Genomic DNA, 21,220 nt, shown 5'->3' with positions numbered 1-21,220 from the left:
TTCGGATGTGATTTTTGTTATTATTTTGTGTGCGATTCCGGTGGTATTTTTGTTTCAGTTTGGTTGTTGATTCCCATCGAAATGCGGTGGCTATTTTGGTTGATTTTGGGACGGGACTTTTAGAACTCGTTTGGCACTCATCATTTGGAACTAGAATTCTTGATTCATTTTAAATTCCAGAAACGAACTTGTTTGGTTAGCACAGAATTGGCCAGAGAAATTCAATCTCAAATTCCATACAATTGCACCATAACTAACTCCAATTCCTCTTCAAAAGCCATCATTTTTCTGGAATTGTCTATCACTCTACAAATTCATGTGGTAGACAAACATGATTTCTGAACAGGGAATTCAAATTCAACCAAATGAAGTCCTCCTATCAAGAATTGGATTTCATTTCATTTATGGTGGTGGCCAAACGGGCTGGTAGTGCTTTTGGTTGGCAAATTTGCTGCTATTAGGGCAGATTTTCTACGTGTTTGTGGTGGAAGCTAAGTGATTCCCGATTGAGAGCAACGTTTGTGTTAGGGCAGGTGATTGGGTGCCCAATTTTCGCCCTTTGGGTGATCGGTTTTTTGGTTTATTTGGTTGCACGGTGTCCCCTTTTTTGGTCATTTTGTGCCCCTTTTGTGGATATCTTTTTTTAACCCATCGTATGTTTTTAGCATATAATAGATAAAAGATTCACATAGTTCCCATATTTGTTTTTTTAATTATATTTCACTTTCTAAAGACTTGTAGCCACTAGCTAGCGTTTCCACAGAACATGTGACAAACGAAAGGATCGATCAATTATTATTATTATTGTTATTGGATTAAACAGCCAAAGAGATCCAAAACACAATTATCATTCCTAGGCCCTGCTGAAGGAGACGAGGTGGCGAACGTTGGACCAACCCTGCTCATAAACCACCGCCTTGTACCAGCCCTCTTTCCTTCCTACCAGCTCCGGCGACGCATCGATGATGAGCTCGTATTCCGCCCCGGACACGTACTGCTGCCTGCCCCTCACCACCCTGTGGAACTTCAGCCTGCAGTTGGCGTGGTTGCCATACTCCGACACCGCCCAGCCGCCTAGCATCTGGATGTGTGGGTCATTCACGTTCTTGATTGGCTCCCATGCGCCGACAATCCCGGCTGTCCTAGATTGGTCCCCAAATGGGACATCACAGCCTGTGGCGGCTGGCGTGGCAGCAATGGCGTAGATCATCCCAACAGCGGCAACGAGGAAGAAGCTAGTAGAGATCCTCATATTTATTTCTTTGGATTGGTTTTAGATAGTCAAGATAAGGTGTCCAAGACAAGTGGGATGAGGGCGCTTAAATAGATGTTGCACTCTCACTTTTGGCAACATGGGCAGGAAAGTATTAATTGGAATGATGCTTATCCAAATTATACGCATTTAGTAGGACATTGATTAAACCTTTTTTTTGTCCGGGTCACCTGTTGTTCAAAAGTATATCAAAATCATATGCCTATCCAAATAGGTATTTAGAAGGATATTAGTTTTTTTTTTTTGCGGGTTAGAAGGATATTAGTTAATACTCTACTAACTGGGTGCAACCTTGCAAGAATTCATTGGACGCAGTATCCAAATATAATAGGGATTAGGTGTTCCCTCAGTTGAAGGTTTTGGAATTGAAATATCTTGAGAGTTTTCAAATAGGCGAAGTATCCGGTGAAAACCTCATTCGGTGCAAACCGTTCAAACTCCATAAAAACCACGTTTAGAAGTTTCAAAAAAATTCTAAAAAAATACTATATGTTGGGACTGTGATGTTCTACGAAACCCGAAGTGAATTCATGATATTTCCTCGGCTTGAGAAGCTTTCAATTGAAACGTACCCCACGAGGTTATCGATTTGCAATACCCGAAGAGCTTTCAGGCATGGGAGTCAAAATCTCTAGCTTAGTAAAAATGCTGCTAAACTCGAGCTATTTTGGTCCATTTTCTTCTGTATCTCGTACTCCCTCCGTCCTGAATTAACTGACGTGGATTTGTATAAGTTCATTCGGGACGGAGGGAGTATGTTAGAATGAACGGACAACTCAGTTCTTTTTAGGGAAACACAGTAGATCAATTGATCTCCTGACAGCCCTATACAAATCCACGTCAGTTCATTCTGGACGGAGGGAGTATGTTAAAATGCATGGACAGCTCAGTTTTTTTTGAAGGGAAAGACAGTAGATCAAGTAGATCAATTGATCTACTGACAGCTCAGTTATTACACGAGCGGAATAACATTACAAGGTGGTCAAGCTAAGGTTCCTTTATTTACTCAAATAGTTCAATTCTTGCTTAACATTGGTGTTAACGACATTATCTTAATGTTTCTTTATCACTCCCAATACTTATTGGAGTCCGATACTTATTTAGGAGATCTGGAGACACTATTATTCCTCATGCAGGCTTTGCAGCCTGGGATTAGATAGACTGGTTTAATTGCACCTTCATCCTGTTTTACCAAACACTGGACAGAAGGTCGTGTAGTAAATTTTACAAGAGAGTTATCGGGTTTCTTTTTTTTTTGCAGATGAGTTGTCGGATAATTATAGGGCGTATGTACAGTCCTGTATAACGATAAGCTACAAAAGCTCAAGTTATATTATACGGCGCTAGGTATAATACATCTTCCTTATTCCAATATCTACTACTCCGTACTCAACATTAGATATACTGTGGCACTGAAAAAAAGCAGCTTGTACTTTACAAGAAGAGAGTTATCACCACTATAGTTAGCATTCAAAATACAATAAAAAAAAGCAGGAATTGCCACATCAGTTTCAGAAGAGAATTGTTACTGTGATGAAACCTGCGCAGAATAAGTATTAAGCCAATTGGCTCCACTTATAAACGATTCATTCAAAATATGCTTTTATTAGTGTAGAAAAATGCTACAAAGAGAAAGATGAAACTGTGGATATCCTAGAAAAAAAATCGCAGTTGGATGTACATATGTTTTTTTTGGTACTAAAATAAATGGTATATATTTACATATCGGTCGATGTTCCAAAGATTTCTTTCGATTCTGAAAAGTTGTACTCCTCTCCTCGAAATATTCATCAAAATACCCTGCAACAATACATGCTCCTGACAATTTATTGAGTTGAACAGGACAAACGAGAGAATAAAAATTGCACATTTGTGCAACACATACTCACTTTCCAAGGAAGGAACCTTGTATTTATTGTGTTGGAATTATCCTGATAAGCTCGATGTCAAACAGGAGAGTTTTATCTATTAACCCTTGATTTCTCAGAACAAAATCAAGTGCCCTTTGTCCCTGTAAAAAAGAAAAGAACTGTTATGTGATCTAATCATCAAAATTATAGAAAAACTAGTATATTCAGGGATAAACTATTACCGAGAATGTTGTTGGTTTTGGTCCTAACTTGTTCAAGTCATTATCTGGGTAACCGATATCCGGTGGTACTATTATCCTGAAGTGTGAACCATCCATAGTACGTTTAGAAGTGTGTTAATACATCGAAATTGTGGTTACAGAAATTGGGGACAGCTTACCTTCTAACTCCACCTGGACGCATGCCTGTCATAGCCTCCTCAAAAGCTGGTATGACCTAATTGACGTTGTTAAGAATGCTATTTGTCAGAAAGTAACTAAGTCAAACGGTGTAGCTCAGCGTACACAGTACCGCAGCAAAGAATGGAAACATCCTCCGATCCTAAATTCTTGTCGTTGTTACGACGAGAATTTAGGATTGGAGGAATAAATTGTAATTACAGGTAGGAACGTTTGTCAGTGAATAAGAATTACTTACTATGCACAAGCATGGTAATGTTATTCAAGAACCAGTATCAGTCAGACAACATGGATATGGAAACACAAATATGGATTATGAACATGGCAATAAAGCATTCTACCAAAAATTATATTATGAAGTACCAGAATTTGCCTAGTGGGAGCATAAGAAAACTAGTTGAGTACTTGAGTGCTACCAGTGCCTAATTAGAAAATCACCTGTCCTGATCCAACCTTAAACTTGAAGAATTCCTTATCACCGCCCTGTAATTTGAATACAAAATGCGGGCGTTGGTCAAACTGAAGGAATAACTCAGTTTATATTTAAAAGGATGTCTATTTTATAGTTCTAAGGGAGCTGAGGACTCATCTTTTTATCATCTAAAGGCAGCATTTTGTACCTCAAAAGAACCCCCTTTTGTCTTGTTTCGAGCTTCGAAAATGCGACCATAGTATCCAATTGTATACCCGTCCCAATCAATCTGATGCGCATTCAAAAACCCAAATCCACATCATGGTTGGCACACCTCAACAAATAACAAAAAAAGAACATGCTACATAAAGTACAGATGAAACAAAATAAAACTAGCTACAGGTCCAGTGCAAAGGCCATGCTTGACTGCTTGTAACTCACCACTACTGTCTCTCCCTTCTTTGGGGATGGGCCATCCCCTACCCGCAAATCCTGTAATTTGTTATGAGAATTATGAACTTAACAAGTCTGATCATGTGAACATTGTGTCCAAATCATTGAATGGCCGTGTAAGCACCTTGTACTGGAGGCCTGATTCTGTTTCAGTGTAATCTGGATAACTCATTTTCGTCTTCCCATAATCCTTCCCACGAAGCGCTGGCACTAAAATTGTAATACCAAAGAGTAAGGCATGATTGCATTTTTTAAAGTGCTTCTATGAGTTCTGATTGGAAATTTTGATATACTTAAACACAATTCACCGAGCAGCAGTTAGGTATATATACCAGCCTCGCTGTTGCTGTTACACTTGAAAGATTTTTCTGTTCTGCAAAGAGACCAACTAAAAAATTGTATACAAATATGCAAAGAAAAGATTTGAGGATGAGATCCTTGAGGTAAAATCATTTTAGTCTAACAACTGGCCTCTCTTCTACAATGTCAACATGGCAGATCGGAATCCAACATTAATTATGTCAGCAGAGCATTCGGGATAACTATAGCTTCAAAGCATATCTGTTATGGTAGAGAAGAACCTGTCTATATTAAACAGGGTGGATACTGGTTGAAGACTTACTATCAGTAAATTCAGCTTTTGCTGACCCCTTCTCAAGACTGTACTGAAAGGAACCAATGGCGATACTAATTGCAGGAACCAACAGCAGTCTCCTTCTTTTTGCCATACCACCTGTACGCATGTAATAAACGTGTCAAACATCTTTGGTACTGCATCCATTGTCCTAGCCGGCCTAGTTGTAAGAAAGTAGTAATCCATTAGTTTTGTATTTCCAACATTCAGACAAACTGCATTCTACTTCTAAATCCTACCACCTGAATGCATTATCACATCTTGCGTGGACAATGTGTTTCAGTTGGACGCCCAATTTTCTGGAAGGAAAAATGCTACTCCCTCCGACCCATACTGTACAAGTTTATACTAAATCAACAAGAAGTAATATGGGTCGGAGCAAGGGCGGAGGACCCGGTAGGGCAAGGTAGGGCGACGAGATAGATACCTGCGGTGGAGGCGCTCGCACGAGGAGGAAGACGAGAGACGGAGCGAGGGGGCTGGGGCGCTGCTCGGCAGCGGGATGGGAAGGCAGGGGCGGCGGCGCTCGCTCGAAGACGAATACAAGCGACGGGGTTCATGCTTCCAAGTCTGTCTGACCTCTCGTCCGAAGGGCACATTTCGAATTCCACGTTATCCTCTTCCTTTCCCATTTCACGTCTTTTTTTTTAGCGAAAATTTCCCATTTCACATCTTGTTCGGTTGTTCCCCACTGATCCTGGCCAACGGACCGACCCGGCACGGCCCGGGCACGAGACGGAGACGGCCCGGTACGGTGGGACGAAATGAAATCGTGCCGTGTCATGGTCCACGAGTTTGATAAAAAAATAAGGCCTGGTATGTAGTCATTTCGGATCTGGCCTACAGCCTGAAAGCACGAAGGCCTGAGCTGTGTACGTTCGGGCTGTTTCGGCCCGTTCGGGGCATTTTTAAACGAAAAATTCTGTAAAGATTAAAAAAACACTTGAAAACACATATAAAATATTTTAAAAAATTAAAATCGGCTTGTTTTCGTGTCGTGCTTTTCGTGCCGTGCCAGGCTCGTCTCGGTGCTTTGCGTACCGTGCTCGTGCCGGCCCATGGGCTGGAATCCCTAAAAAATGCCTGGCACGTGGTAGGCTTCGTGCCTGGCCCGGCACGATTTGGTCCGGGCCGTGCTTTTTTCACGTGCCTCGGGCCGGCCTAAAAAAACTCGGCCTAATGGCCATGACTATTCCCCACACCCACCCCAAATCATCTATGTGGCGACGGTTCTCTCGCTGGCCATGTTCTTCTCCCCTCTAGTGCCGTCACTGCCAGCAATCACGAGCCAACGTCGTTTCTTTTTCCTCTATGAACCTCACATCTCTCTCCCTCTCTACTAGTGTGGCTGCCGCTAGCAACCGCCGTCGTCGACGATCACCTCTCCAAGCATGTCCCACCCTCTCAGCGTGTGGCGCGCCAACAAGTAGAGGAGGAGGTAGAAGGCGCCGCCAGCAAAGATCGTCTGAGGTCTCGGAGTCTTCACCGATCCCCTCGGGCCTGACCCCTCCTCGTTCGCTCGACCTGGTGACTAGGGTGCCAAATATCTATGGGTGTGTCCATATCTGAAGTGCCTGATTTTTTAAGCAACATGTTTTCTTCTTAGTCGATAGTATCGGAGCCACTCCCTTCTGTTTGTTATGAATCTTAACGATCAATGTACATCCAACGGGTGAACAATCAACTTATCCCTAACTATAGTGATGTGATTTAGATACAGCAAATCCAAATATCTTTTTTTTAAGTATTTAAGTATGGAGATGTTTCTGGAAACAAAAAATATAAATATATATTTACTCTTATAAAGAACTAATTTGATAATCCATTTCCATGTGTTCTATCATTCCGTGAAACATTGGATTATTAGAAAGATATATATAGCATTAAGATTATTACACATTTGACGGTCTATACTTATATGAGTTCGGATACTACAAATATTAAATGTAAAATTAGTTCAATATTAAAGTGGATAAAAAAAAGCACCCATACAAATATTGAATGTAAAATACAAAACATTATAAGAATTATTAAAATATAGAAACTAAACACATTAGAATACATTTTTGCAATCATAAAATATACATTTAGTGTTATATGTCTTATATACGAATTCGCCCTACCTCGACGTATTTTTGTGCTTCGCTTATGAGTCGGAGGGAGGTAGGACGCCCAAATGAAGGCAGAAGGCACACCCAGAGCAAAAGGAAACGCTTGTATTGGTGGCTCCGTGTGCGGGAAGTGACCTTAGCGAGCCAAAAAAATCATTGGAAGGTAGATCTGCTTATGAAGGCAAGAAGAGATGAGACGAGAATGATGACGGCGGAGAAGAACTGGAAGGTGAGGCGCGCAGATCTTGTTCGATGAATCGCTGGCTTCAAGACCGACGGGGGAGCCGCCGGGAGGAGGAGGTTCGCCTGGTGGTGATGTGTCAGGAGGCCGGGATGGCATGCCGGGGATGACATGGGGACGGACGGACGGACAGCGGGAAATCACGGGTTTGGGTTGCGGATAAGGTGTCAGGCTTGCCTACAAGAAACCATTTGCAAAGCATCCGTCTATCCGCGCGGGCATCCGACGGTGCTAGTACATGCTACATCGCGGCATCACCTTGGAGTTCAAACCAGCCTAGCGCTCGCAAAGTGGTCTCTTGTATGTATTGCCTCCCTCCAACAATAAGAGGCATATTAGCTTTCCTTTAATCTATGGTTTGATCACAAATTGCTCTAATAATATATAATTATAGGACATAAGTTGATATCCATTATATTCCTATTCAATGATATTTGCTTATGGTTATGATTTTGATCACATTAATCACATATTATGAAGTAATTTTTGGTCAAAGGATTGGTCAACGCAAACCTAATATGCTTCTTGTTGTTGGACGGAGGGAGTACTAGCTGACAAATTTTATCAAATTTGACGACATTTATGAGGTTTTTCCATTCTTTAAAATTCCAAAGAGAAACTTAATGTTGATTTTTCAAATGAATCACTCATGAGTTATTTAAATGCTTTCGCTTTAGGGGTCTTTGGTTGTCTGCAGTCACTGCATCTGGTCCGCTGTCCGCGCCATGATGCCAATTTTGAGGTGTTTGGTTTCCTGAGCTTTGGCTTGTACTTGCAGCCCAGACGTGAAAAAGAGGCCACTCAGCCTGCATTTGTCGATTCTTCTTCCCTCCCTATCGTTCTCGAGCGACCGGCCCTCGCCGCCTACACATCCCCAGTGCCACGCCCCTCCCTCAGCGGAGATGCAAGGCTCGGCGAGGCGACGGCTACATGTGGTGAGCGACGGCCACCCATGGATCGATGAGGGTGAATGCGAGACGCTGACCCGTGGTAACAACGCACGGGCTCGGATATGGGCGGCGGCAGGCGTGGTTAGCACCGACGAGCGGGGCTGGAGGCGGAAAAAAATTGAAATGGGCTACATGCAAAACATTGAAACCGTCAACTTATATCCCAGGTTCAAGCTCCCTCGTATGATGTAAACCAGATACCTGCACGCAACCAAACACACCATTTGTTCCACTCAGTCAATAGGTTTGAGCGAACGGTTCGGCCGAACGACCATGAATCTTTAAATGAAATCATAGTAACAATGCTACTTTTATAACTATTAAAATTGCATGGTTGGTACATGAACTTGATCTATGGGTAGGCTTAGCCATAAAGCTCGAGTTCGTCGAGATTTAATGAGCACTCGTTTGCTCAACTAGTTTAACTTCGGTGTTCGTTTTTCAATGAGCAACAAATTTATCTCATTAACACTAACAAATGAGTATTGTGTGTTGCTTGTTAGGGCATCTCCAAGGGAGAATAGCCAAATGGACAAGCCATCCGTCCGTTTGTCCATTGTCCGCACAATTTGGCAAATATCCATTTACCACATCACTCAATGGACACAAACTAAATGTCTACCTTTTAAATTGTCCACACATATTTCTCAATGAATTCTACTATCAAACAATCATGTGTTCAACAATATCAATTCAAAAATAAATAGTAGAGTGCAAATTAATTAAAATGACAAAGTTCAAATATCTCAAATCACAAAGTTCAAATATCTCAAATGACATAGTACCAAAATAAGCACAAATCATGCGGTACATCATCACAAGATCAAATGCCATTTCGTGCCAAGATTTTGTCACGAAGATTTTCATGCCACAATTTTGTCTTAGCATCCATCAAGCTTGTGTTGGCCATCATGATCCTCGACTCCTCGTTGAATTTAGTGAGCCCAACTTGTTCGGCCTCGGTCGCCACCCTCATTGCTTCAACATTAAGCCTCTTCTCCTCCCTCTTTGCTTCAATGTCAAGCCTCTTTGGCTCCCTCATTGCTTCAATGTCAAGCCACTTTGGCTCCCTCGTTGCTTCAATTTCAAGCCTCTTCGCCTCAAGTGCCACCTTGTCCTTCTCAATCGCAAGCTTCTCATTTGTCATCTCCATGAACCACTTGTGGTGTTCATCCTTCTTTTCTTCCTTCTTTTCATCCCCCTTCTCAATTACTTGACTTTTGTTGGCCATAATCTCCGTCCAAATATCTTTCAACGTACTCGCACTAGCACGCTTTGCCTTCTCTTTTTCCCACTTCCTTCCCCTCGGCCTTGTTGTGGTTGACGCGGGCCCAAAACCCTCCCCATTCTCATCCATTTGGCTTTCATGTGAACTTAAACTCGTTCATATTGTCAGCAGAAGCAGGAAGTAGTCAAAAAAAAAATCAAGCTTCCATCATGTTAACCTAGCTGGAACAGGAAATGATATGGTAGCTGGACGGGATGAGGCGGCGGTGGTCTAGCGGTGGAGACGGGTCCGGTGTGAAAGCTAAGGCGGTCGCCGTCCGGCCGCCGTGGCCAACCTTGGCGAGTCTGATTCCCGCCGCAGTCGCAGCCCGCGCAGAACATAGAGCACGTGAGCCCCAACGACGGGTAGCAGGACCGTGCCCTAGAAGCTGCAGTCCCTCACGCAGAAAGAATCGAGCCGCCACGCTGTGTTTCACCGGCGCTGTGCTTGTCTTCTCCAAGTCCGGCGGGACCGCTCTGGCGCACCGATCTCCTCCAACGGCGAGCTCCGGTCTTCTTTGTCGAGGTCGGGAGCTCCACGCCACCGAGAGGAGCGCGCCAGTGCCCTCCTCACGTGGCCGTCCCCTCGTCGACGCTCAGCTTTGGCCGCCGCCGGCCACCGTTGAGCTCCACACATCGCCGAGCTTCTATGCCTTCCATGACCTCCTCTGTGAACTCACGGCGAGTCCCCAGTTTTTTTGCCCCTGGTCTCGAGATTCGTCAGACCCTGTAGCCCTTCTAGCCGCCGCCGCGTGTACCACCAGCTGGTTTGGGAAGTATAAAAGGCAAGAGATTGTCCAGGTGGCAGCCACATTGGATCCGACATGTGGGTCATATCGTCAAGTTTGCCGTCAATTTGTACTCAGTCCAGAGATTAGTGGTCGGAGTAACCAGTACTAGATGTGTACGCGCACGTTGCTGCGTGTTTGTACCATTCAAGCGGAACTTAGTTATTGCTAAATATATCGTATAAATGTTTTTTTGTCGAATTATTTAGTGAGAGACAAAATTGATGATGTGGCTTGAGCTGGGCTGCATTTTTTTTTCTGTCCGTGTTATCAGCCTTGTACCTACACTAATTAAGTTTGGTTAGTTTAGATTTATAGTTTTCTCAAAAGAGAACAAAAATTTGTAGTTACCTAAACTGTGATAATTGTATTTCGCGTTGCGATATTGATGGTCTCGTTTGAATTACATATTTAATTATAGTTGGGCTGGGCCGGATGTATACTTTGTTTATATTTACAAAAGATAGGCATCTGTTGATTTCCTAGAAGAAAGGAAACCAACATTCATGTTTCGGCCCGTTTAAATTTACGCCCGGCTGGGCCGTGGCTTGTATCGTCTGGTGATCATTTGTAGTTGTCTACCAGTGAAACTTTCTTTGGGTTATTAGCAAGTAAAAAAATAAAGTTCCTGGAAGGATGGATAGTCCAAGAGGGAACTATTAACCACGTGGTAGTTTACAGCAGCGAGGCCCACGGATGGATAGTTCTGGACTGAGCAAACTTGGGCCGGAGCCCGTAGCTAGAGTTGGCCCGTTTACGTCCCGACGGCCCGTCTGCTTCCCTCTGTGCTCCAAGCCGTCGGATTGAATGAAAATAAGGGAGCCTGAACCCTAACTCCCTCATTCCCTTCCCTTGTCCAGCATACATGGCGGCACCAGCGCGCGGGTGATGCTCGAAGGGGTGAGCATCTGTCGAAGGGGCGAGCATCTCTGTCCAGCATCCATGGTGGCGCGGGGGCTGCGCTCGCCGGAGCAGAGACTCTGTCCCCCGCGCTGCTTCGTCAAGTGTGGCGGCCGACGCCTCGACTTCATGCGCATCCATTTGTATGGGTGGTGCAACGGCGGGGACCGGCGCTGGAGTTCATGATCAGGCAACGGCGGCGCGCACGGCATGAGGCCATGCTCTTTGTCGTCTGAAGTGCGGCGCCGGCCGTGTAAGTACCAAAATTCCTTCTTTACGGTTCATCAAGATTGTGGATTTTTAGGGTTCGTCAAAATTGGGGATTTTTTTCAGGGTTTCGAAGTTGACTCCCCTCCTTCTACTCCTTCTATCTTGCTGCCCTGAGACATTTTGGCCCATTATACCCACGGCATTGAATAGACTTCATCACCGAATTCACGAAAGAAACTAAACAAAAATGTGGGTAAAACTTACGTTTCGGAAATATGCTTATTTAGTTCTAACAAAGCACGTCCAACATCAGGAGAAACCACCTCGTCCCATGTCTCTCAGAAGGCACGTCCATGAGGACGACCCAACCAAGCAAACAACAACAAAAGAACGAAACCTGACAGACCGCAAATCAGGAATCAAAGATAAAAAAAACAAAAAAATAATGGTACACACAAAAGAGAAAACGAAAAGAAAAAAACATCAGCGAAAACCAAACGCGAAAAAGAAGACAGCAAAATAAAAATCAAAAAAGAAAAAGATAAACGCAACAACGACGGAATGAACAAACCAAAAAGTAGAGACAAAAACTAACAGAACAAACCACGCAGCAGCACCCGAAGCAGAACACCACAGCAGCACCAACCCCACCTTAACGAAAGCGAGCAAACGGAAAGCAGGCGCACGGAAAACCACGACCAGCAGCTACACCGCAGAGCCAAGAGCCAGACGTAACGCTCGAATTTATAGTAACGAGAAGAATTCTCCAGAACATAGTCCAACGACACGTCATAGGGACACCTCAGGCTCTCCAGAGGACACCCGCCAGCCTGCATGTAGCACTTCTCAACCACTCTCGCTGACGGTGGGCCATATCAACCGACCAAAAATAAATCGTGAAACCATAAAGTCCTTCATGGAGCAACCAGGAGCCGAATAAGTCTTCGGCTTTAAGTTTGTAGAGTTATACTGAAAACTAGTGGTACTTTGTAAAAAATAAAAAATAAAAGGTAGTTTTCCTAGAAGGTTGCATCAATTGTGGTGGTTTTGCGTAATTTTCTCAAGTAAACCAACATGTGCCATTCTTATCTGTTAAATCATCACAGCAAAAACATGTCCATAGGCTTCCTGCAAATCAGAAGTAAAAAACAGCAACACATATGGAATTTCAAAATGATTAGCCATGCAGCAGTTTATAAAAAATAACATGATTTGTACAAAAAGAAATAAAAGAAAAGCATGATTGGCATAAAAAAGAGTATAGTGGAGTACTTCAGCTAAGAGCCTTACTACTAGAGCTCTTTTACGGTACCCCGGAATAGATATGGACCGTTGATTGATCCTAATCTAATGGTTGACCTTAAATAGTACTCCAACATAGATGGATAGGAGTACGACCTTCAAATACTATGGAGTACCTTGGTTTTAGGGGTAAAACCGTAATCAGCATGTACTAATTCCTCCCGTAGGCGTATTTTGTAATCTGCAACCAGCACGTGATTAAACAAACTGGTTAATTTAGAAATTATTTGCTCGTATATGAACGAATCCAGATTGATTTGGAGATGCAGCGATCTAATAGAATTACTTTAGACTTCTCTAGAACCCTAATCCCCAAATTCAGAGATGCAGTGTCTACGAATGCCTCTTAGGGTAGGCTCTACACGCCCCCACACGCCCACAATCTGCTTATTTTCGCAACGCTTGCCGGCAGGGAGGGTCACACATCAAGGACGCGACGCCTCCTCTGAATGGCAGCACGGGATACGTACGAACTCATCACGGATTCTGAGAAGAAATACTTCATCCCCGTACAACACCCATCTTGATACGTACTACTTAGATTGAATCTGTAGTTGATCTGGATTTACACAGATAGCACATAGCAGCACAAATTGGTATGTGCGTTGCTGTCGTAAGAAAACTCGATGCCATTTGTGTGATTGAATTCACTAGGAGGTCGGACCGCCGTTGGGGAAGTAACAGTTGCGCGATGGCCGCCGCATGATACGCAATCACGGTCAAATTCCAACCGAAACACAAGACAAAATTGGTTTATACGGACTACAAAAAGTCTAATCTACCCCTAAAGATGTATGGTCAGATTTGATTGGTACTCCACTTCTCATTTGGGAGTACCGGGTACCGTAAAAACTCTCTACTAACAGAGCAAATTAATAACACAACAATTTGTGCTCTAGGACATAATGATTCCCTAGAAGTACACATGTCGCCGTAATCAAGGCTCGAGTATAAGTACAAGAGAGCAGATTCCACGAAACTCATTTCTTAACAAAAGCTACTCGTTTTGAACTTATGTCCATTAGAAAAGAGAGGAGAGAAAATAAAAAAAAGAGAGGAGAGAAAATGGCTGGGTCCTTCCTCGGATAAAATCCAAATAAGCATGAAGTAAACTTAATTTATAAAGTAATTCAAATTAAACCCTTCCTGTATAAATTCAGTGGTTGACATTGTCGTAGTATCTGTAGCGTTGTTTACTCCAACCATAAGTCCATAGTCATTCTTTGGCCAGACCAATGGATTGAAGCTATCCTCCCACAAAAAAGGTCCCAAGTTTCTGATGTACTACTGGTCACGGTTGACTAGTCCAAAGATGCTAACCTGTTGCTGGGATCAAAATTTCGAGTGGATGATAGCAAGGACAGCTAAGGCATTAGCTGACTGTTACTGGTCCCCATGAAGTGTTTGATGGGTGACCAATTGTGCCAGGTCAAGTCAAGTCAACGAAAACTGTTGAACGTAAGGATCTGCATAAAGTGAGCAGCCATAACTCATTCTAGAAAGCTCACAACACTAGCAGCAACTTGTGCCGTGTGAAAATCAAAGCACGTTTCTCACTTGCCAGAAAGAGGCTATGCGGATCAGTTAATCAGAGTTTAACCAATCAAGCTTTATTAATACAACACCGCAAGAGAATGTCATGCACATATCCAGGCTGCTTTAACAGCTAATGGCTATTTTTCTGAACAATGATTTAATAGGCAAGCAGGATAGAGAGGAAACAGTAAATTAAAAGGATGGGAATATATACCTTTTTCATGCTTCAAATTCAACAGTCAACATATCAAAAGCATGTCTTTCCCTGAAGTGAAGGCTAACGATTGAACTGTACATATGCGTGTTAAAAGCAATTGACCAATTCAATCTCAGCCTCACAAGCTGCTCCACACAAAATTCAATTCACAGGCAAACATTTTCCGCGTACAGTATTGGCACCATAAGATGGGTCCTCCTAGAAGTTGCAGTGTGCCTAACTGCCTATACTCCAAGGCAAGGGCGAGCGTAGACTGTTAAATGCCTTCTCCAATGGGCAATAAGGCATATAAGCTTGTCATCATCAGTAGGAGGAACAAGGAACAAGCAAAAGCAATGGCACCTCTCCTCCTATTGTGCTTCCTCCAATTCTTGCTGCTACTGGGCACATCATCAGCTCAGGCAGAAATAAACATTACGTTGGGCTCCTCTTTGACACCCCAGGGACCAAACACCTCGTGGCTCTCGCCCTCCGGCGACTTCGCGTTCGGTTTCCGACCACTAGAAGGTAACCCCTCCTCCTACCTCCTTGCCGTCTGGTTCAACAAGATCCCTGACAAGACCGTCGCTTGGTACGCCAAGACCAGCTCTGTTGGAGAAGATACACCAACACCAGTCGAAGTCCCATCCAGCTCTGTGCTCCGGCTCACTGCTGGGCTGCTTTCGCTCCGGGACTCCTCAGGAGATGAGGTCTGGAGTCCCCGAGTCCCTGCTGTGGCCTACGCCAGAATGCTCGACACTGGTGACTTTGTGCTTGTTGGTGCAGATGGTGCAAAAAAGTGGGAGACCTTTGGTGACCCGGCTGATACCATCCTGCCAACACAGGTGCTCCCTCTGGGGACGGCACTCAGCAGTCGCCTCATATCCACGGACTACTCTAATGGCCGGTTTCTCCTAGCTGTGCAACGTGATGGTAATCTCGTGATGTATCCGATTGCCGTGCCTTCCACACATCAGTATGATGCATACTGGGCCAGTGGTACAGTTGGCAACGGCTCACAGTTGGTGTTCAATGAAACCGGCAGGGTATACTTCACTCTGAAAAACGGGACACAGATCAATATCACTTCAGCAGAGGTGAGCCCAATTGGTGAATTCTTCTACCGTGCCACCCTTGATCCAGACGGTATGTTTCGTCAATATGTTTACCCGAAGAGCACGAAGACGAGAAATCTGTGGGAATCGCAATGGACATTGGTGGGCTCAATTCCCCAGAACATCTGCAATGCAATAAACAATGCAAAAGGTGCACAGGCAGGCAGTGGCGCATGCGGCTTCAACAGTTACTGTTCCTTCGATGGCACCCACAACCAGACAACAAAATGCGAATGCCCGCAGCATTACAAGTTCTTTGACGAGAAGAGAACATACAAAGGGTGCAAGCCAGACTTTGAACCACAGAGTTGTGACCTTGATGAGGCAGCCGCAATGGCACAGTTTGAGATGAGTTCCATTGATCGTGTCGATTGGCCTCAATCTGACTATGAGGAGTACAGCCCCATAGACTTGACAGAGTGCCGGAGGCTGTGTGTGATTGATTGCTTCTGTGCCACAGCCGTCTTTCACGCAGATACAAGAACCTGCTGGAAGAAAAAGCTCCCTTTATCATATGGGAATATGGCAGAAAGTGTCCAGAGGACAGTTCTTATCAAGGTGCCTAGGAGCAACAATTCCCAGTCCCAGCTCAGCAACGACTCCAGCAAATGGAAGAAGGACAAGAAGTATTGGATTCTTGGGAGTTCCATACTTTTTGGAAGTTCAGTATTGGTAAATGTTCTTTTTATCTCCATTCTGCTCTGTGGCACTTATTGTGGTGTCTGGATCATCTCCAAGAAGAAACTCCAGTCATCACAATCATCGGGTAGTTCTGTATTGCCCCCGAAGATTTTCACTTACAACGATCTGGATAAGGCAACCTGTGGTTTCCGTGAGGTGCTCGGCAGCGGTGCCTCTGGTACAGTGTACAAAGGACAGCTGCAAGATGAGCATGCGACCAGCATTGCAGTCAAGAAAATTGAAAAGCTCCAGCAAGAGACTGAGAAGGAGTTTATGGTGGAAGTGCAAACAATCGGGCAGACGTTTCACAAGAACTTGGTCAGGCTGCTTGGTATCTGCAATGAGGGTACTGACAGACTGCTAGTGTATGAGTTCATGACCAATGGCTCCCTAAATGAATTCCTCTTCAGTGATACTCGGCCACATTGGAGCCTACGTGTTCAAGTAGCACTTGGAGTAGCACGAGGGCTGCTCTACTTGCACGAGGAGTGTAGCACACAGATTATCCACTGCGACATAAAACCACCGAACATTCTTCTCGACGAAAACTTTGTGGCGAAGATTGCAGACTTTGGCCTAGCGAAGCTTCTTCGTGCCAATCAGACACAGACAAACACCGGCATTCGGGGTACTCGAGGTTATGTTGCCCCGGAGTGGTTCAAGAACATAGCGATCACTTCCAAAGTTGATGTTTACAGCTTTGGGGTGATCCTGCTGGAGCTTGTGTGCTGCAGGCGGAATGTGGAGCTCGAGATCGCTGACGAAGAGCAGTCAATACTCACTTACTGGGCAAATGATTGTTACAGGTGTGGGAGGATCGACTTGCTAGTGGAGGGCGATGACGAGGCAAACTTCAACATTAAAAAGGTGGAGCGCTTTGTGGCTGTAGCACTGTGGTGCCTCCAGGAGGAGCCGACGATGCGGCCAACCATGCTTAAAGTGACACAAATGCTTGATGGAGCAGTCCAAATCCCCACGCCTCCAGATCCCTCTTCCTTCATCAGTTCACTTCAGTAGTGCCCTGCTTCAGTATGAAGCAATAAGTTCCAGTATGAAGCAATATTATGCCATAGTGCCATACACTGAGGATATGATACAGTTGTCTATTAGAGCTTTAAGAATAATGACAACATGGTATTTCAAGCACATTATAGGGCTAGCAGCAACAAATAGCACAACTAATGCATTTGTATCTCTTTTTTTTTCAGATAACAGATCGGTATCTGTATAACTGTATTCATATACCTATTTACATTTAACTCTGAATCCATTTGTCAAACATTTTCTAGAATACCCAAAGAAAAAAAAGGCATTCCCAACACTAGAGAAGAGGCAGAGGTGAAAACATGGGCTACTAACTAATATCAATTTTCTGCAAGTACAAGGTTTTCGCAATCGGCATAAAAAATTCCTTAAAAGTGGCGTTAATATGTAGTCAGTGCAAGGAAATTGTTCTTGACTTCTTGCCAGCATAGGTTACCACCTTCAAGAGTTACACCGACAGAAAACAACCAGCTCACGGTAAAAAACAACTCAAGCAGTAACTTGGCCACTGATGCATTTCGACAGTGAACAAACTAAAAACCTCCTTTCAGACCAATTTAGTACTACTTCCATTCCACTAGTAAATAAATTTACATAAAAGCGAGATGGGGAATCCCTCCACCGCCAAGATTGACAGGCCCTCTACATCCCAGGTTCCCCCAATAGTGGGGGTAAAACGAACCAAGATGAGACAGCAGCTTCACCTACATCGACACAGGCATTCGATTTGACACTGGGAAAAGTGGAATCTAGCCCTCAGAACTCAGAATGGGAGCGGAAAGATTTGGGAGCGTACGGATTTGGGGAGAAGCACCAGGAGATGACAATCCGGCGACGCGCCGCCGCCTGCGCGGGGATAGTGTTCCCACTTTGACGCTGTGTGTACGTGAACAACAAATCGCGGTGGATCCACCCACCGGAAGCGGAGAGCGCGAGAAATCGCGGTCCTGAGAGCAAACATCGGTGTCTTTCAGGATTTTCAGATATGTTTCTCTCGTTTGCCAGGGAAATGGTTTCCTAACCCTCCGTCTCTTTACAGTCGGCACATAGGCATTCTAATTACAGTAGTTTATATTCAAAAAATTACAATGACATAATTTCTATTCACATTTATATTGCTGAATTGATGATTAAAGTGAAAATTTGAAATGTCGAGTACATTTTTATGATAATTCAGAGTTATGGCGGACGACCGCCCATATCAAAGGTAGCGAACGAATTCCAACAGCCCATGTTTGGACCGTCGGAATTTTTTATTTTTGCCTTTTTTGGAAACATTTTAATAAAAAGTTAGCTTATAATATTTTTGAATTTTCATTTTTATATTTTGCTTTCCGGCTTTGAGAATCTTTGAGCTTTTTATTTTTATTTCTTTATTTAGCTTCTTATTTTTATTTATAGAGAAAAAAAACTCACCTTGCTTCTGCCACGCGGTGCGAGTGGCGCGGCCGGATCCGGCCGTAGGAGGACGTGGTGGCCCGGATCCGGACGCGGCGGCAGTGCGCGTGAGAGGCGGAAGCGGCGTCGGCGAGCGGAGGAGGAAGGGGGAGGAGGCGGCGGCGGCGCGCGAGGAGGATAAGGTGGGGGCGGCAGGGGTACGTGGGGGACGCGCGGGATGGGGGAGAAGACGAAGGGGATCGGGATAATCTAAGAGGAAAGTGAGCGAAAGAGGGAACCACCTCCTCGCTCATTTACTCCCTCCTTTTTCGGAAAAATAGATATTGGTAGTTTTTTTATGACTTTTTCAAAAAAAAATGATGGACAGCTTGGTCAAATTTTAAGAATTTTGACTTACGACAATGATAGAACACCTTTATCTAGGAACGAAGGGAATAAATGAGAGTTATTTATTCCATAATTCTTGTCTCAAATTTACCTAAAAATGGATGTGTCTATTCTTAGAAAACATTTAGATACATGTAATATTTCGACAAAAATTGTGAAACGGATGTTGTAGTACACAAACACTCAGCATGGGAAAATATAAGTAAAAGATATTTCTGCTTTTCTTTTCTTGTCCTGGATTTTAGATTTGAAAACGCTTGTCCCTTTGTGCTCCGCAAGCCAATCACAAGGTCACACCAACTGGCCAGTCAGGCTTGCCTAGTGCCTACTTCGAGAAATTTCTTATTAGTCAGTCATCCCGATGGTGCACTAACTTGTGATTTTGACATGACAAATTCCCGTGTACGCGTGGAAAACCTCAGGCAAACACATGATTTGTCTGGAGTGGCATAACTACATAATTAAGTTGGGCATCACTCATCACTTCATCAGCGATAGGAAGAATTTGTGTTTGGCTTCCGTACCGTTGAGGGCAATACCTGCGTACCACCGTCTGGTTCAACGAGACGAGTGACAGGACAGTCGATTGATATGCCAAGGCAACGGACCAGCAAGTGTGTGGGACCAATCGATGGAAACCAGATATAAATCACCACGACAAACTAGAAATTCTTCTTTTTCAGTTCAGGTTGAAGTTACATACTCCCTCTGTGACGAATTAACTGACATGGATTTGTATAAGAACCTATACAAATTCACGTCAGTTAATTTGGAACGACGGAGTATTAGTTTTTCTTCGGAAGGAGATTGAACCACTGAGTTTTGATGCACACAGCCATTTTGAATGTATTGTTCAACAAAAGCAAAGAACACATATTAGTGCTTATTGTGTAGGACTTGACGGAAAGATCAAACCCCAACGAACCTAACAAAAGTTCGTTCGCTCGGTTTATCGAATCGAACTGGACAAGCACTTCAGATCGTTAAGCATAACGATCTTAGATCCTTTGAAAAAAAAAACAAGATTGAGGAGTGGATTGATCTTATTAAAGTTTGTGAGTGCAACTTTGAAAACAAAAGGATGATATATATATATATATATATATGTATATATATATATATAAAGATCAACCCACTCCTTAATATATATATATATACAGAGGGAGAGCGCGCTGCGATGATGAGCAGTGTTAATCATAATTAAAGCAAAAGCAGGCAAAAAGATTGCAGGAAATGAGCACTGCCCCATCAAGCTATGCTGCTTTATTATGCCGCGGAGAGAGCTTCTTGTGAACTAATAATAGCAGCAGCTCCGATCAAGATATAGAGGCAGGGTTGGATCCGTCGCCGCAGTTCCTGGAGCAGATGCACGTAAAGTACGATCTGCAGGTGCCGTTGTCGAAGCCCTCCTTCCTGCAGGGCACGTTGCAGGTACCGCGGTTGATACACGTTTCGTTTAACCATGTGCTGCTCCTCTGGTGTTCGCAGCCGTACGATCCCAAATCTTCTGCATCCAACCGCAAACATTTTAGACAAATCAACTAAATTATTAACTTGGATTTGAGTCTGATCTAGAGAGATGACAAGAGACATCATACCAGATGACAAGAGAAGCATCGTCACCAGCCACAAGCATATCAAAGCCGTGCAGCTGGTTCCCAGTAGTCCTTTCCCGGTCCTTTCCATGTCGATGAGGTGAGTGTATGAGTACATCCACGATTTGTATTTATAGTGAAGACATGACATGGTTATTTTAGAAGATATTAATGTTTTGCATCATACAATCGCTTGTCCTAACGTCTTGTTTTAATTCCATTTCTAAACGGGCTGATGCCTTATCCTTATCCTAACGCCTAATTTAGCCTAATTTTAATGCCTGCTAGACATGGTTGATATGGCCTATGTTTAATGAATCAGTAGCTAAACATACCTTATGCTGATGTTTAAGTTTAGGCGAAGATAATGATTTGCTGGTTTATTACTATATGGGCAATTCTTTTATCCTTTTTCCGTTAGATTTGTTTTAAGCATTTATTCCATTCCTCGGTTGGTAT

General features: G+C 43.7%; 3 protein-coding genes and 1 long non-coding RNA gene across 5 annotated transcripts; 1 reads left to right on the top strand and 3 right to left on the bottom strand.

Annotated features, from left to right (window-relative positions):
- Positions 1–853: 853 nt before the first annotated feature.
- LOC100825261 (cysteine proteinase inhibitor 8) lies at positions 854–1,210 on the bottom strand. Its single transcript, XM_003580975.2, has one exon. The coding sequence runs from the start codon at positions 1,208–1,210 to the stop codon at positions 854–856; it is 357 nt and encodes a 118-aa protein (XP_003581023.2).
- Positions 1,211–2,804: 1,594 nt separating this feature from the next.
- LOC100837042 (peptidyl-prolyl cis-trans isomerase FKBP19, chloroplastic) lies at positions 2,805–5,697 on the bottom strand. Of its 2 annotated transcripts, none has more exons than XM_014895855.2 (10): positions 5,469–5,697; positions 5,030–5,140; positions 4,532–4,617; positions 4,396–4,446; positions 4,163–4,243; positions 3,981–4,025; positions 3,524–3,579; positions 3,366–3,441; positions 3,163–3,284; positions 2,805–3,091 (listed from the first exon to the last, which is right to left on the bottom strand). In XM_014895855.2, the coding sequence occupies exons 1-9, from the start codon at positions 5,671–5,673 to the stop codon at positions 3,186–3,188; spliced, it is 810 nt and encodes a 269-aa protein (XP_014751341.2). In that variant the 5' UTR covers positions 5,674–5,697; the 3' UTR covers positions 2,805–3,091; positions 3,163–3,185. The 2 variants fall into 2 exon arrangements, with proteins under 2 accessions (XP_014751341.2, XP_003581090.2); XM_003581042.3 differs by having other exon boundaries at positions 2,826–3,073.
- Positions 5,698–14,414: 8,717 nt separating this feature from the next.
- Positions 14,415–17,483, top strand: LOC100835184 (G-type lectin S-receptor-like serine/threonine-protein kinase LECRK2). Its single transcript, XM_003581039.4, has one exon. It carries the CDS (start codon positions 14,823–14,825, stop codon positions 17,352–17,354), a length of 2,532 nt encoding a protein of 843 aa, XP_003581087.4. The 5' UTR covers positions 14,415–14,822; the 3' UTR covers positions 17,355–17,483.
- Positions 17,484–17,748: 265 nt separating this feature from the next.
- On the bottom strand, positions 17,749–18,412 carry LOC112269417. Its single transcript, XR_002961265.1, has 2 exons — positions 18,178–18,412; positions 17,749–18,085 (listed from the first exon to the last, which is right to left on the bottom strand). It is a non-coding gene; the product is annotated as an uncharacterized LOC112269417 (long non-coding RNA).
- Positions 18,413–21,220: the final 2,808 nt, after the last annotated feature.

The sequence above is a fragment of the Brachypodium distachyon genome, chromosome 5 (assembly GCF_000005505.3).
Source record: "Brachypodium distachyon strain Bd21 chromosome 5, Brachypodium_distachyon_v3.0, whole genome shotgun sequence".
NCBI lineage: Eukaryota > Viridiplantae > Streptophyta > Magnoliopsida > Poales > Poaceae > Brachypodium > Brachypodium distachyon.
Note: the sequence above shows the minus strand (reverse complement) of the source record. Positions and strands in the feature narration are given on the sequence as shown.